General features: G+C 40.5%; 1 protein-coding gene across 19 annotated transcripts in view; it reads left to right on the top strand.

Annotated features, from left to right (window-relative positions):
- Window positions 1–249: 249 nt before the first annotated feature.
- Window positions 250–16,524, top strand: part of CCDC171 (coiled-coil domain containing 171) — a 341,946-nt gene continuing 325,671 nt past the window's right edge. For 5 of the 19 annotated variants that reach the window (XR_008713515.1, XM_055578018.1, XM_055578002.1 and 2 more), the window contains exon 1: window positions 2,944–3,464. Coding sequence is in view for 14 of the 19 variants with exons in the window: in XM_055578018.1 (XP_055433993.1) it covers window positions 3,388–3,464 (77 nt within the window). In the remaining 5 variants the exon portion in view is untranslated. The other 14 variants (XM_055578012.1, XM_055578011.1, XM_055578019.1 and 11 more) reach the window with 12 other exon arrangements.

The following is a 16,524-nucleotide window of genomic DNA, read 5'->3' as shown; positions in this document are numbered from 1 at the left end:
AGAAGGATCATTTCCATTGTGGCACACAGCATGGGGATTGAAAGAGCGAAAAACTGGAGCTACCAAGGGCAACAATTATGTTAGGCCTTGCAGTTCTAAGAACTGACACCAAAGCAGCATAATAATCAAGCACCTGTAGTCTGAACCTTCTGGGAGAGGTGACTGAAGGGTCAAAAGGATGTGGCTTATCTGGTGCTTAAAAAACCCCTGAGGCTCAAATGTACACAATCAACTCATAACACTCCTTAGTGTCAGAAAGGTGCATATGAGCCCTTAGGCCTACTTTTGATTTTTTTCTATTTTTTGGTCCTCTCCTCTCATGTTTCCAGGTTCAAAAATGCCCTAGATGCTAGCTGTCAACTTGTAAAAATATTGAGAATTTGCACAGAAGGATATGGATGATTTGTGTTAGCCACAGAAAGGTCCTGACTTACAAGTGTCTGGATATGAAACAATAAAAAAACAAATAAATGAAGATGATTAGTAGGAGGCATAGAAAGACCACAGGAGACAGAAAAAAAGTAAGTAGGATTTCGTAATTCTAAGATGAAGGGATTGAGAGAGAAGAAAGATTCTCTAAACTTTTTTCATTTGGGTGTCTAAGAGATTGTGTGCATAATGCTCAGTAGCTCAAGTGTCTGACGCTTGCGACCCCATGGACTGTAGCCTGCCAGGCTTCTCTGTCCATGGAATTCTCCAGGTAAGAATACTGGAGTGGGTTGCCATTTTCTTCTCCAGGGGATCTTCCTGATCCATGAATGGAACCTGTGTTTCCTCCATTGTTAGATGAATTCTTTACCACTGAACCACCTGGGAAGCCCACCTAAGAGATGAAAAGTTTCATAAATAGGTAGAGGAGTGGTTTGTGAGGCTCCAAAGAGAAAGAGAATTCAGTTTTAGATATACTAAATTTGATATTGACAGACATTAAAGTGGCACTGTTCAAATGAGAGTTAAAAATTCAAGACCAGAGCTCAGATTATGATATTATGATATGTGAGGTGGAGAGTTCACACTTGCAGGAATGGATGATATCACCAAAGAAGCTAATATGGTAAACCATGAAGGTTGAGGGCAGAAACTGAGAAAATATCCTCTTACGGGGCAAGAAGGGGTAACTGTTTCCTGTGCAGCAGCAAAAGGGCCAGAAGGCTGCCTGAACCCTGAGTCTCACCTACTCCAGAGAGAAATTTGAGCGATCCAAGTGTCAACGAAATCCAGGAGCCTGGCATTTAGTAATGATGTCATTATTGACTGTAGAAGCTGTTTTGGTAGAGCAGGGGTGATGGATCAAATGATATCTCAAAAGAAAGACTGAGATGACTATTGTGATTCGAGGCTAAAAGAAAAGTGGGCTAGATAGCATCTTTCCCTGCACCTTTCCTAAGCAGCATCATGTTAGGTAAACAAGAGACAAGGCAGAATTGACCTTGTAATTACTAGAAACACATAGAAAATCTCCAAGTATTTGGTAAGTCTGATTTGCGTGCATGTGTGTTTGGTTGTGTCCAACTCTTTTGTGACCCCATGGACTGTAGCCCACTGGGCTTCTCTGTCCATGGGATTTTCCAGGCAAAAATACTGGAGTGGGTTGCCATTTCTTCCTCCAGGGGATCTTCCTGATCAAACCCAAGTCTCCTGCATCTCCTGCACTGGGAGGTGGATTCTTTATGACTGAGGCACCGGGGAAGCCCCAACAGTCTGATTTACTGTGTAATTATTAGAACTTTCTGCTCAGCATCCTTCATTAGCTCTGTTGCCCTCTGTGATCTTCAGCCTGACGTCTTACTCCCCCACACACCCCCCAACCCCAAGATCACACACACACATCTTTGTTCAGTTTTCCAAATGCCTCATGCTGTTTCTTTGTCCTGATGTTTTTAACTTCCATGTCTTCCAATTCCTTCTAACTTGTTGAATCTATCAGTCTTCCCAGATTGAACTTAAAGCTCTCTATAAAGCTTTTCTGCTTGTTCAGGGTTGATATTAACAGTGGAAAAGACCTTGATGCTGGAAATAATTGAGGGCAGGAGAAGAAGGGGGCGACAGAGGATGAGATGGTTGGATGGCATCACCAACTCAATGGACTCGGAGCAAACTCTAAGAGATGGTGAAGGACAGGGAATCCGGCATGCTGCATCCATGGGGTCACAGAGAGACACGACTTAGGGACTGAACGACAACAATAGTGGTACCTTTGGCATTTCTTGCTGTACAATATTCACTTCTGTTATTTTGATAAAACAAACAAAAAATATAAATATTTAAAACTTGTAAAAAAAAATAGGCCCTAATATCGTTAGTTTGTTGTAACTTCCAATTTCCTTTCTCCGTGTTACAGTAGGCTATTTTTTCCTTTCCATAAAGTCTTTGAAGCAATTATCCTCTTTCTGCCTAGACTAAGAATCGAGATGTGCCTCTTTTCTTAATCTAAATGACTAAACTCAGGCCAATTAAAGTTTCAGTGCTACACGAATCAGGGAGGGCTTAATCTCAATTTGTATTTGCATTTATGACCGTTGGTTCTCCTGGGGAGGAGGGAGACGCAAAGACGGCCCCCGTTACACCTGGTTTCAGGTTGATTACAATCGACACGGGACTATTTTAGCACAAACACCTTTTTGGGAAGAGGAGGTAGTGGTGCTGAAGATAAAATCTTTTATCAAAATCCCGCCAGTTTGCATTGTTCTTTGGGGAATAGGCTTTCAATAGCCAAGGAACAAAAGAGCATTTGGTTTTCCAATTTCCCTGAGGCGTTAGCGGCTTCCAGGAGAAATCTAAGTATAAATTATCTACGAGGAAAGCGTGTGTTGTGTGTGTGTTGCGGGGTTGGGTGGGGGCATAGGAAGAGGAGGAGGGCAGGAAAGGGAGCTGGAGCACACGCTAAGGTTCCGAGGACTTTTTCGCGAGGTACCTGTTTATGTAATATTTATAGTTAGAGGTGCTGCAACGGCGTCAGCGCACTGACCCGCACTTTCCGGCCCGGCTTACAACCACAAGCTGGGATACAATGGGGATGGGAGGAGGGCACTAGAAGCGTCCGGCAGTTGGGAGCTGTCTAAACAGCGGGAAACCAGCCACTGGTGCCGAAGCCAAGCCCAGAGAATTTCCCCCTGGCAGTGATACTAAGGATCAGCAGGGGAGCTAGCTTAAATATGGAGCACCTGGGATTCGACTTCTTAAGATTTTTAATCAGTAAGCGGGTTTCTGAGCTAGGGCTTAGAAACCGGCTTTTTCAGCCAGCTCTCTGGGGATTCTAGGACTGTGACCCGGGAACCTCACGCCAAGACTCTAGGGCGCGGGACCCGGCGTCTTCACGCGCGAAAAGGACGCGCCAGGAGCGGGGCCGCGCGCGATGGCTAGCGCGCCGCTCCCCAGCAACAGCGCATGCGCCGGTTGCCTTCCAGCGAGGCCGCGCAGCTCCGCGGGCCCGGATCTTCCAATCCGAGCCCGGCGTTCTCCGAGTGCGTATCCTGGAGCTGCTGGCTGCGGCAGGCGGGAGGAAAGGGGCAGGCCGGGGCGGGGCTAGGGGCCCCCCGAAAGTCTGCGGAGGTCTGCTAGAGAAGTCTAGTCTCCGGAAGTGGCGGTTGTAAACACAGTCTCTCGGGGGCTGGTCTCCCTTCGTTCTCCGCTGTGCTATTCGTTTCCCTTCCCCGGGTCCTAGAGTCCGTCGGGTTCCAACAGTTTTTGCTCTGACCCAGTGGTCGGCCCGGGCCTCTTTCAGCCTTTGAGATTTGAAGCTGCCCCCAGGGGCCGTGGGTGTGCAGTTTGGATCGCGGGAGCCCCCCTGAGGTAACCATCAGATGTGGGAGTTTGGAGGAGAAAGACTGGGCTGGGAGGTGTTGAGAGGAACGGTTATAGGGGGGCTGCAGTTAAGGTTATGGGAGACCCTGAGTTAGTTTGAGGCTGTTCTGTCAATGGGGACTCACCTCCAGTTCCCTGGGCTGGGCCTTTCCGCCCACCTGGAGGGAGATGCTTCCGGATCATCCTAGCCAAAGACCACTGCCTCAGTACACAGAGGACTGGGTAGGGTCCAGAGGGCAGGACTCAGAGGGCCTGGACTTGGAGCTTCTTAAGTTTACAACTCCGGATTGCTGGGCTCTTTCCCTCTCAACAATCAGTAAGTCCTTCGAGGACAAGAATCAGATCACTTTCATCCCTTTTAATAAAAATGGCAGCCACACACTAGACACTGTATAAATGTTTGATAAATGAAAGAATGAGTTGTGCTAGGCTGTCTTCTGTAGCTTCTACTTCATGACTCTTAAGAGAAAAGAGAGCTATGAGTTGCTCCGTGGCTGTACGATTTCTGCAGAAGTGGAGTCTCCTTTTGACTGTTCTTTATTACATGTGATATTTATCCTAGGCAGTTACACCCCCCCCCACCCCCCCTCCCCCCGCCGCCCCCGGTTTAAGCAGATCGCCAATGATAATCACTTAAATTTACGTGAGAACCAATTTCAGTTAGTGACCAAATCTTTTTGAACACATTACACATTGATGTTTTATTTCGTTGTTTTCATAATCTTGAAGGATTATGAACCTACCATTTTTTGTCACTTGTTTTATTGAGCAGTTAGTGTCTAGTAACAAAACAAGCAGAGAGCAGGAAAGGAACTTGGTTTCCCATGAAATGAAGAGGAAACAAAGGCAGTGTGCAACCTCCTACAAGGAAAGATGAAAGCATTAATTTTAGTTTGGAGCTTTCTGTATCAGTTCTAGTGGAGACTTTTATTAGCTGTGTGACCTCAGGCAAATCACCTAAGCTCCCTGGGCCTGAAAATGCCTTATCTGTCAGATAAGAAGGATAGACTGCATCTCTGAAGTCTCATTTAATCCTAAAATACTTTGATTGCCTCAACCCATTTGTCTTGGTTTTGTTTTGATGAAAGAACCGAACATCTTTTTTAAAGGTGAAATATATTTTGCTAATAGACACCCGCACTACAGATGTGGTTAGTATTGAAGACAGCACTGTGTTGTGAAAGATAATGGATTTAGGAGTCAGCCACAATATGAACTTGAATTCTAACCCTCCCACTGGATATCTTTATACACAAGTTACTCAACCCCTCCAAGCCTCAGTGTTCTCATGTGTGAAACATGCATAATAATCTGTAGGGTACTGGGAAGATTCACTGAGCTCCGATATGCTTCGTGTAGTGTCTGGCATGTAGGAAGTGCTCAATAATAAGTTTTCGTCTTTTCATTCTCCCTGCCCCTCTCCTTTCCCCTGATATGTGCAGACTGATATGCACTGAGAGAGATCAGTGCATTCTGGATGACCTACAGAAGGACTCAGATATGAGATAGGAAAACTTCTTACCAGCAGTAGCTCTGAAATTTAAAGCAGAATTCTTTTTGGCTGGTACTTACTCTCAATATGTCCAGACCATTGATCTCTTGTCCTCAATTGCCCCATTAACTATTTCTAAAAAAATTCTTGACGAATGATGTACATAACATCCTTAATCTGTTTTGGGGCTTCTCTTGTGGCTGAGCTGGTAAAGAATCTGCCTGCAATGCGGGAGACCTGGATTCAATCCCTGAGTTGGGAAGATCCCCTGGAGAAGGGAAAGGCTACCCACTCCAGTATTCTGGCTTAACAGAATTCGGTGGACTGTGTAGTCCATGTTTCAGGAAGAGTTGGACATAGCGACTTTCACTTTCTTTCATCTGTTTTAGTGGGAATGGTGAGAATAGACCAACTTCACTACCAAGAGAACATAAAGATATTAACACATTAACATAAGAAATTGATTTAAACTTTGCCTTTATCCGTCACCGCCCAATGGGTGCCCTGCTTTTGGCCCAACTCTGTGGAAATCCCTTCTGGATTGAGAAATTCACTGGATGTCTGGGTCATCTTTTATTAAGACCCTGACTTGTATTTTGGATGTGTGGAAGAATGATCTGTGTTTAAGAACTCGGCAGTACGGAGCCGAAGTGCTTCCCTGACGTGAGGGATGCCACGGGGTGAGCCATGTGTTGAAGGTTAATGACAAAGGTACATAGCAAAGCTCTGGAGATAGCCAATTTGGATTTGAATCCTTACTCTGTCACTTACTAGAGATGTGACTTTGGACAAGTGACTAAGTATCTTTAAGCCCCAGTTTCCCAGGGTATAAAATGGGGATATTAACGTATCTTCCCCTTGGGGTTGGTGTAGAGTGAAATGAGATAACCTAAGTGTGATACCTGGAGAAGGGATGTTTGTGTGTGCACAGTAGGAATGGTGATGGAAGGGTGTGGCTTTGGGCTATCAATTTGTTCATAGATAATGGAATTATGAAATATGTGTCCTTTTGTGTCTGGCTTCTTTCACTTAGCATAATGTTTTCAACACTCATCCATGTTGTGGCATATATTGGTACTTCATTCCTTTTTATGGTTGAATAATATTTCATGTTTGTTTATATATTGGCAAATGATGGATATTTGGGTTTTTACTTCTTGGCTGTTTATGAACAATGCTGCTATGAACATTTGTGTACAACTTTTTACTAAAGTCCAGTAGTTATCTTAGAATATGTCTTGGTGTTGATTGTGCTGGGTTCGTGTCCTCAGATATGCAGCTTATTTTTTGGAACTGTGGATAAGAATCTTTTTATATTTAAGAAAAGTTTTCTTGAATTACAGTTTTTAGTGTTTGTTCTGTTTCCCTTGCTTTATTGCTTATTCATGGACTTCTTTTATTTCCATGTTGGTTATTCTTTGTCTGTTTTCAGTATATTTTCACATTCTCTTGAATAATTTTGGTGTGTTTTCTTAAATTTTTGTTTAAAAATTTTACTTCTATTTAATTTTGTATGTCCTTTAAAAGGTTTTTTTCGGATCATGTCTATTTATTCTTGTTCCCTCTACTTTAGTCTTCACTGCAGAATTGTTTTTTTTAATGTTTCTAATCTTCATCTGATCTTATGTCTGATGTTTTCTAATTCTGATTCCTATCCTTTCATGCCTTATACCATTTTGTTAATATCTTGTAGCTCATCTTTTTCAATATTTGCTTTTATTTATTTGACTGTGCCGAATCTCAGTTTGGGCCCATGAGACCTTTGATCTTTGTTGCAGCAGCATGTGGAATCTTAGTTGTGGCATGTGAGACCCTAGTTGTGGTTTGTGGGATCTCGTTCCTGATCAGGGATCCAACCCAGGCCCCCTGCATTGGGAACATGGAGTCTTAGCTACTGGACCACTAGGGTAATCCCCCTTGTAGCTCATTTTGAAATAGTAAGTTATGATTTTAATCTGATTTGTGGACTTGTCTTTCTGTCATTCTTTCATTTTCAGGAGTCCATTCTGTTCCGTACTCTCTTTCTCCTCATATTTGTATGAAATTTGAACACTCTGCTTTTCTGTTGCTGATTTTTATGAAAGGTTAGTCTTCCTGAATTTTGAGCATGGTAAAGGAAAGCTTTTCAGAATTCACAAAACCCTGCCTTATTTTGTTGTGAGTGCTTGGTATTGAGATTTCCTGGCCTTGTTTCCTCCTACAGTTTGGTCTGAGCTATCTCTTTACTTTGTCTTTATTTCCCCTGATTCCATTGTCTACTGATTCTCATTAGTGTGGGCCCCTGTTCACGAAGGGCACCTTGGCAGGTCAGTAATGAAAGTCTGTGAGGAGACTCTCTTACCATGTGTCTGTTTCATGTGTCAGTTTCAGCCCTTGCTCTCAGATTTTCCTGCCATGCTTTCCATTAACTATCTGTTGATCCTTTGGGGGTTCTTTCAGGGGGGTCTTGTTATTTCCCTTTGCTTTCTTCTGTATGGATACCTCCACCTCCATGTGGGTTTTGTGGTTGTTGCTGGTTTGCCCTTATTCATTTGTATTTTGTTCTTTTTGTTGTAAACATTGCCCATGATTTTCTAGTTTTTCTATGTTACCTTAGATAGGATTTTTACAAACTCTGCTATGTAAATTCATTAGGAAATTAACCTATGGAAAAACAAAGAGACATACACATGTAGGCGGGGTTGATGTCAGAATCCATTTTGTACTTTACATATTAACTCTTTTCTTTTTAACTCAGCAAATGCATTTTCAAGCTTGTTATCTGTATTATTTTTCTATTGTGTAACAAGTTACCACAAACTTAGGGGCTTAAAACAGCCCTGACTTACTATTTCTCAGTTTCTATAGGTTGGGAATCTGGCACTGCGTAGGTGGGCCCTCTGTTCAGAGTTTCACTAAGTTGCAATCAAGGTGCTGCTGGCAGTGTTCTTATGTGGAACCTTGACTTGAAAGAATTTGCTATCCTGTTCATTCAAGTTGTTGGCAGAATGTCTTTTTTTGTTTTTTTTTTTTTTGGCTATGACATGCGGCTTGCAGAATCGGCTTGCAGAATCTTGGTTCCCTGACCAGGGGTCAAACCTGTGCTCCCTACAGTGAGAGCGTAGGGTCCTGACCACTGGATCTCCAGGGAATTGCCCAGAATGTGTTTCCTGTTGGCATCTGTATGATCGAGGGATCTGGCTTTTTACTGCCTTTGGGGAGGGTGCCTGCAGTTCCCTGCCAACTGGCCTTCTACATCGGCAGTTCACAGTGTGACAGTGTGCTGGGGGTTATCTGTCACTTCATCAGCTAGGACAGAGTTGTATATAACATTAAGTAATCATGGGGGTGCAGCCTGTCACCTTCGCCATGTTCTCTTGATTAGAAGCAAGTCTCAGGTTCTCCCCAGTAAAGGGGAGGGTATTATACTAGAGAGAAACACCATGGGACAGAGATCATGGGAAACCATCTACCTGTTATGCTGTCTGTATCAGTGATCTGGAAATCAGTGAAACTTGCGTCTGAGGTAGGGAAAACCCTTTCTCTCTAGATGACCATTCAAGTTTGAAGATGTTAGATACCAAAATAATGCACTGAAAAACGATGGTTCTCGTCAGTTTAGCTTTATTAAAACAATGATATTAAAGTTTGGTTAACTACCTTTCCCCACATTTCTCTGCCCAAGATCAAAACAAAGTCAAAAACACAGACATTATTAAGGCTCTAAGTATGTAAATTCTTTTCCTGTGAGGTAAATAGAGGTTCTGTTTGTATCACATAAGTTTGTACATGTGGTGTGTGTGTGTGTGTGTGTATTTAAATTTTTTCACAAAACAAAAAACATTATATATATATGTACTTTTGAGCCTTGAACATTACTCTTAAGTATAAAAGAGTCCCTTCCAAGTTCTAACTCTTTTACTTCATTCTGAAGGCAGATTCTTTGGAGTTTGAACTTTGAGGGCACAGTGGTAAGATGAAAAGATTTTGAGACTCAGTATCAGAAGAGCTTGATTCTTTGGTGTCCTCTACTGAGTAGCTGACTGGCTATAGGCAAGTCATTTAAGCCTCTGTGAATCAGATGCATTTCTGTAATTGAAATGAGGATAATAAACCTCAGGTAAGATAATTATAGTTTACCTGTATCAACAGTGACCTTGTAGAATGAGCTTGGGCTTAGAGTTATATAGTTAGATAGTAAAGAGTTAGAATTTTGGTCCTGTAACTATGTGACTTTTGACAAATGACTTCTAATATCTGTCTTAGATTTCTCTTTAAAAAAATGGGATAATCTTTATATTGTGGTGTTGTAAGGATGAGAGTTCCATAGCTCTGTGTATAAAGTACCAGGGACAGTGCTTACTGAACTAGGTGTTCAAGAAATTAATGATAGTGGTGTGTGTTTGTCTACCACTGTTCCCAAGCGTAGTATTTAGGAGGAATAAAATAAAATGGGATTTCCCCCCTCATCTTAGTAAGCATTCCATCTTCTTTGTCTAGGTCAAGCTATTCTGCATCAGCTGTGTGAATCAGTGTTTTGAAGATCCCCTAGTGTTTGGTTCTAGGAACCATTAGTCCTGTTCTTAGTCCTGTGTTTGGGTCTACATCTCAGTTGGCTTATTTGAGTACTTCTTTCAGTGATCTCTCTTAGGGTTGTTTATTACGAGCAGGGACAGATCAGGTTAGATTTTGGTCGGGGGAGGTCTTCTAGCTATCCTTGGACACCTACAATTTTACTAAATAATTCTTCTATTTTTCCTTCATGATGGTGTATGTGCCTTGGCGGATCATTTATCATTCAAGTAATTATCATTCAATGCCCTGGCCTCTTGTATTAATTTTTTAGCCATCTAATTTTTAAACATGTCCATTATAAAGCAAAGCAGAGAGAGATGAAACTATTTAAAAACTAAGGCCAGATTTTTGCCTTATCAGGTACTCCTAATGCTAACACACTGGGTTATTGGTACAAAATATCTTTTAAGTGTCCATCAATAGAAAAATGGATAAAGAAAACATTATATATATACACACATATATATATACACTCATACATAAAAGAAAAATCACTCATCATCTCAGGACTCACATAAGTAACTACTATTATATGGTTTACTTCAACAGACTTCAGTCCATGTAACCTGTAAGCCACAGACATCTTGGACAGTTTAAATCATCAGTAACGAAGTATATCATTAAGCAACAGTGGGGTATTTTGAAAGAGTTGGAAGACTTGTCATGAATTCAAACACTTCGAGTAATACCCCTGGTGATATCCAGAGGTAAGCCTGCAGTATCTTCTACAAGTTGAGGAATGCTTTTGGTTGCAAGGACCATGGAGAAGTAAGTGGTTGGGGTGGCTGATTGTAAGAATTCTCATGAGATGGTAAGGGAAATGGCAATTTCATGGGACTGGAAGAGCAGGGGTGATGCCTGGTAAAAATCAGACCTGGGTCTGGAGACTTTATGTGGCTCTTTGTGCTCCTTTGTTAACTCAATGTCTGTACTTTCTCTGGTCCCTAGAGACTTGCTTATTCTTTTCCACTTCTCTAAATCTTTTCTTCTGCGTATTCATTATTACTTGGCTTGCCATAATATGTGTTGCTGTGCTTTTCTCTTACTTCCTCATTGTCCCGACTGATTCATCCCCCTAGTTAAGCATTTTGTTAGTTTTAGCTCCTGTTGCTAACTGCTCCTTTACTTGGAGTTTACATTCTAAGAATTGCTGTTGCTCACCTTTTTTTGTACCATTCATATCTGCCTTTGAGTGAGGTGCCTGCCTTTGGTTTATTCATTTCTCATGTGTATAATATAAAAACTCTTAAGTCTGTAATATAAAATGGAGCCATTCTGGAGAGTGCAACTCAAAACCTGGTTTACAAAGAAATAAGTACAGAAATTGAAAATAAGTGTTTAGAAACTTTTATAAGCACATTACAGAGTAATTTTCTGTTTGTTGAATCTGATAATAAATGCCTTAAGGTTGAATTTTATCTGTTTTTAAATTTTCTTTTTTAATTTTCCCTTTTAAATATATTTTACAGAAGCAATGGGAGTGGGGTAGGGATAGTAATTGTTCACATTTAGAGAAGAAGTCATTTTGTGCACCTTTTCAGCAGGAATGTGTGGGTGCGGCAAGTATGGTGGCTAACATGTACTTTGCTTTATAAATAGGATTTGCTATATAAACATTTTCCACCTGTCTCCAGGAGCTACCTTAAATTCTTTCTGGAGCAAGATAGAGAATAAATGAGTACAATATTAACATTTTTCTTTGTTCAAATTTCATCTCAAGAATTCTTTGTTTTACCAAATGTTTCAAGGGTTAAGAGTGAAGTGTCATCAGTTAGTTCTCCACCACTTTAGTGAAGATGGTTCAGATACTGCTAAACAGGGTATCTTCAAGGTTCCTTCTCGATCTAATAGCTGATTTTATATAAGCACATAGATAATGTATATTTTAATACATATTTTAATGCTGATAATGCATGTGTTTTTAGAATTATTTAAAAAAACAAGTGAATGAAACAATGAAACTGCTTATAATCTTACCACTTAAGAGTTAACACTGATAGTATTTTGGTTTATATCTGCACAGAATTTTTCTTTTCAACATACACATATATTTATAAATGCATATTTAAAAAATTAGAATAATATTTACAATATTTAGTATCTTGTTTTTCGATATTTGGGAGACCAGCTTGCCAAATTAATATACATGTATCATAATTTTTAATAAGTACATTCAGTTCAGTTGAGTTCAGGTGCTCAGTCGTGTCCGACTCTCTGCAACCCCATGAATCACAGCACGCCAGGCCTCCTTGTCCATCACCAACTCCTGGAGTTCACTCAGACTCACGTCCATCAAGTCAGTGATGCCATCCAGCCATCTCATCCTCTGTCGTCCCCTTCTCCTTCTGCCCCCAATTCCTCCCAGCATCAGAGTCTTTTCCAATGAGTCAGCTCTTCGCGTGAGGTGGCCAAAATACTGGAGTTTCAGCTTCAGCACCATTCCTTCCAAAGAAATCCCAGGGCTGATCTCCTATAAGTACATTACTCTTCAGAATTCTAGAATTTGGACCAATGAAGTTATTTAAACTCTGCTATTTACCACTGATCTACTTTCTGTTTCTGTAGATTTCCATTTTTTGAATAATTCATATAAATGGGATCATACAATATGAAATCATTTGTGTCTGTCTTCTTTCATTAGGCATGCTCTTTGAATTTATCATGCTATAACATGTGTCAGTACTTTGTTTCTTCTTATTGCTGAATATTCCATTTTATGGATATGTACATTTTGTTTAACCATCCATCAGTTGATGGACATTTGGATTGTTTCCGCATTTTGCCTATTATAAATAATGCTGCTGTGAGTACTTGTGTACAAGTCTTTGCATGGAAATACTATTTCATTTCTCTTGGGTAGATTCTTAGGAACACTGTTACTTCCATCATATAGTAAATTTATGTTAACATTTTTAAGAAACTGCTGAATTGCATTCTGAAGTGACTGAACCATACTACGTTTCTACCAGCAGTGTATAAGGGTTTTAGTTTCTCCACATCCTCACCAGCACTTGTTATTTTCTGACTTTTTGGTTATAGCCAATCTAGTGAAAGTGGTATGTCATGATGATTTTATTTTTATTTTCCTAAAGAGCAATGATGTTGAACATATTTGTACGTGCATTTTTTGGCCATTTGTGTATCTTCATTGGTGAAAAGCCTATTGAGATTGTTTGCCCAATTTTAAATTTTTACTTGTCTTTTTGTTACTGAGCTTTAATAGTTCTTTACATATTTTGGATACAAGTCTTTTATCAGGTACATACTTTGCTAATTTTTTTTTCCCATTTGTTGGCTTGAATTCATTTTCTTAATAATGTCTTTTGAAGTGTAAGAGTTACTAATTTTTATAAAGGTCAATTCTTTTTCTTTATGGATCGTGCTTTTGGCTTCATATCTAAGAACTCTTTGCCCAACTTAAGGTCATGGCGATTTTTCTCCTGTGTTTTCTAGAATTTTTATAATTTTAGTTCTTACACTTAAGTCTGGGCTTCATTTTAATTTACTTTAAAAAATGTATATATATTTATTTATTTGGCTGCATCAGGTTTTGGTTGCGGCGTGTGGGATCTTCACTGAGTCACGTGGAATGTTTTCCCTGCGGTGCGTGGACTCTCTGGTTGTGGCCTGCGGGCTCAGTAGTCATACGCAGGCTTAGTTGCTCAGTGGCAGATGGTATCTTTAGTTCCCTGACAAGGGACGGAACCTTTATCCCCTGCATTGCCAGGTGGATTCTTAACTGCTGGACTACCAGGGAAGTCCCTGAAGTTACTTTTTAATGTATGGTGTGAGGTAAGAGTCTAAATTTATCATTTTGCCTGTGGATATCAGTTGTTTCAGTACCATTTGTCTCTCCTATCAGGAAGCTTCTATAAGCCTCTTATCCTTCTCCATCAGAGGGCAGATAGACTGAAAACCACAATCACAAAAAAACTAACTAGCCTAATCACATGGACCTCAGCCTTGCCTAACTCAATGAAACTATGTGCCATGCTGTGTAGGGCCACCCAAGATGGTTGGGTCATGGTGGAGAGTTCTGACAAAATGTGGCCCACTGGAGAATGGAATGGCAAACCCTTCTTTTCTCTTCCCCAATAAAAGAAATGCAAAAAAGCAAAATGGCTGTCTGAGGAGGCCTTATAAATAGCTGTGAAAAGAGAAGTGAAAGCAAAGGAGAAAAGGAGAGATATACCCATTTGAATGCAGAGTTCCAAAGAATAGCAAGGAGAGATAAGAAAGCCTTCTTCAGTGATCAGTGCAAAGAAATAGAGGAAAACAACAGAATGGGAAAGACTAGAGATCTCTTCAAGAAAATGAGAGATACCAAGGGAACATTTCATGCAAAGATGGGCTCAATAAAGGACAGAAATGATATGGACCTAATAGAAGCAGAAGATATTAAGAAGAAGTGGCAAGAATACACAGAAGAACTATACAAAAAAGATCTTCATGACCCAGATAATCACGATGGTGTGATCACTCACCTAGAGCCAGACATCCTGGAGTGTGAACTCAAATGGGCCTAAGGAAGCATCACTACAAACAAAGCTGTGGAGGTGATGGAATTCCAGTTGCGCTATTTCAAATCCTAAAAGCTGATGCTGTGAAAGTGCTGCACTCAATATGCCAGCAAATGTGGAAAACTCAGCAGTGGCCACAGGACTGGAAAAGGTCAGTTTTCATTCCAATCCCAAAGAAAGGCAATGCCAAAGAATGCTCAAACTACTGCACAATTGCACTCATCTCACATGCTAGTAAAGTAATGATCAAAATTCTCCAAGCCAGGCTTCAGCAATATGTGAACCGTGAACTTCCTGATGTTCAAGCTGGTTTTAGGAAAGGCAGAGGAACCAGAGATCAAATTACCAACATCTGCTGGATCATCGAAAAAGCAAGAGAGTTCCAGAAAAGCATCTAGTTCTGCTTGATTGACTATGGCAAAACCTTTAACTGTGTGGATCACCACAATCTGTGGAAACTTTTGAAAGAGATGGGAATACCAGACCACCTGACCTGCCTCTTGAGAAATTTGTATGCAGGTCAGGAAGCAACAGTTAGAACTGGACATGCAACAACAGACTGGTTCCAGATAGGAAAAGGAGTACGTCAAGGCTGTATATTGTCACCCTGTTTATTTAACTTCTATGCAGAGTACATCATGAGAAACGCTGGGCTGGAAGAAGCACTAGCTGGAATCAAGATTGCCAGGAGAAATATCAATAACCTCAGATATGCAGATGACACCACCCTTATGGAAGAAAGCAAAGAAGAACTAAAGAGCCTCCTGATGAAAGTGAAAGAGGAGAGTGAAAAAGTTGGCTTAAAGCTCAACATTCAGAAAACGAAGATCATGGGATCTGGTCCCATCACTTCATGGCAAATAGATGGGGAAACAGTGGAAACAGTGACAGATTTTATTTTTTGGGGCTCCAAAATCACTGCAGATGGGTGATTGCAGCCATGAAATTAAAAGACGCTTACTCCTTGGAAGAAAAGTTATGATCAACCTAGACAGCATACCTAGTAGCAGAGATACTACTTTGCCAACAATGGTCCGTCTAGTCAAGCCTATGGTTTTTCCAGTAGTCATGTATGGATGTGAGAATTGGACTATAAAGAAAGCTGAGCACCAAAGAATTGATGCCTTTGAACTGTGGTGTTGGAGAATACTCTTGAGAGTCCCTTGGACTGCAAGTAGATCCAATCAGTTCATCCTAAAGAAAATCAGTCCTGAATATTCATTGGAAGAACTGATGCTGAAGCTGAAACTCTAATACTTTGGCCACCTGATGTGAAGAGCTGACTCATTTGAAAAGACCCGGATGCTGGGAAAGATTGAAGGTGGGAGGAGAAGAGGATGACAGAATGAGATGGTTGGATGGCATCACCTACTCAATGGACATGAGTTTGAGTAAATTCTGGGAGTTGGTGATGGACAGGGAAGGCTGGTGTGCTGCATTCCATGGGGTTGCAAAGAGTCGGACACTACTGGGAGACTGAACTGAACTGAAGTACCATCTGTTGATAAGATTCTCTTTTCCCCATTGAATTGCCTTGGCAGCTTGGTTGAAAATTAATTGACTACATGTAAATATATGAGTTTATTTTATAGTCTCAATTCTGGTATACTGATCTACCTGTCTGTTCTTCAATCAATTCTACACTGTTTTGATTACTGTAGTTTTATGGTTTTTCGATTTAGAAGGTGCAAGTCCTCCCATTTGTTTTTCCTAAAGATTATTTTGATTTTCTGAGTCCTTTGCTTTTCCATATAAATTTTTGGGTCAGCTTGTCAATTTCGTTCTTTCTTTTTTTTTTAAGTGTAAAGAAGATTCCGTGTTCATTTGGTTTTGGCTTAGTAAGTCTGAAAACCTAATGCTTACAGAGTAATCACAATAGTTAAAATAGTTGTCGTATTTAAGAAAGCAATTGTAAATGGCTCCCACAGAGACCATCTCATAGGCTTGTGTACACATTGTGCTTCACACCATCAGGTTTACTCTGTATGGGCCTTGTTCTGAAAGCTGTGGTGCTATATTTTTAAAGACAAATTATCCATGTATTAGAATGATAACACAGTTTTTAAAATGTATAGATAAAAGGTTTCATAAAAAATACGGAGATTTTGCTCAGAAAACCATTTTTATATATTTTTATTTTTTGAATTAATTTTT

This window comes from Bubalus kerabau, chromosome 4 (assembly GCF_029407905.1).
Source record: "Bubalus kerabau isolate K-KA32 ecotype Philippines breed swamp buffalo chromosome 4, PCC_UOA_SB_1v2, whole genome shotgun sequence".
NCBI classification, from domain to species: Eukaryota; Metazoa; Chordata; class Mammalia; order Artiodactyla; family Bovidae; genus Bubalus; species Bubalus kerabau.
This window is presented reverse-complemented; position numbering and strand designations above follow the sequence as displayed.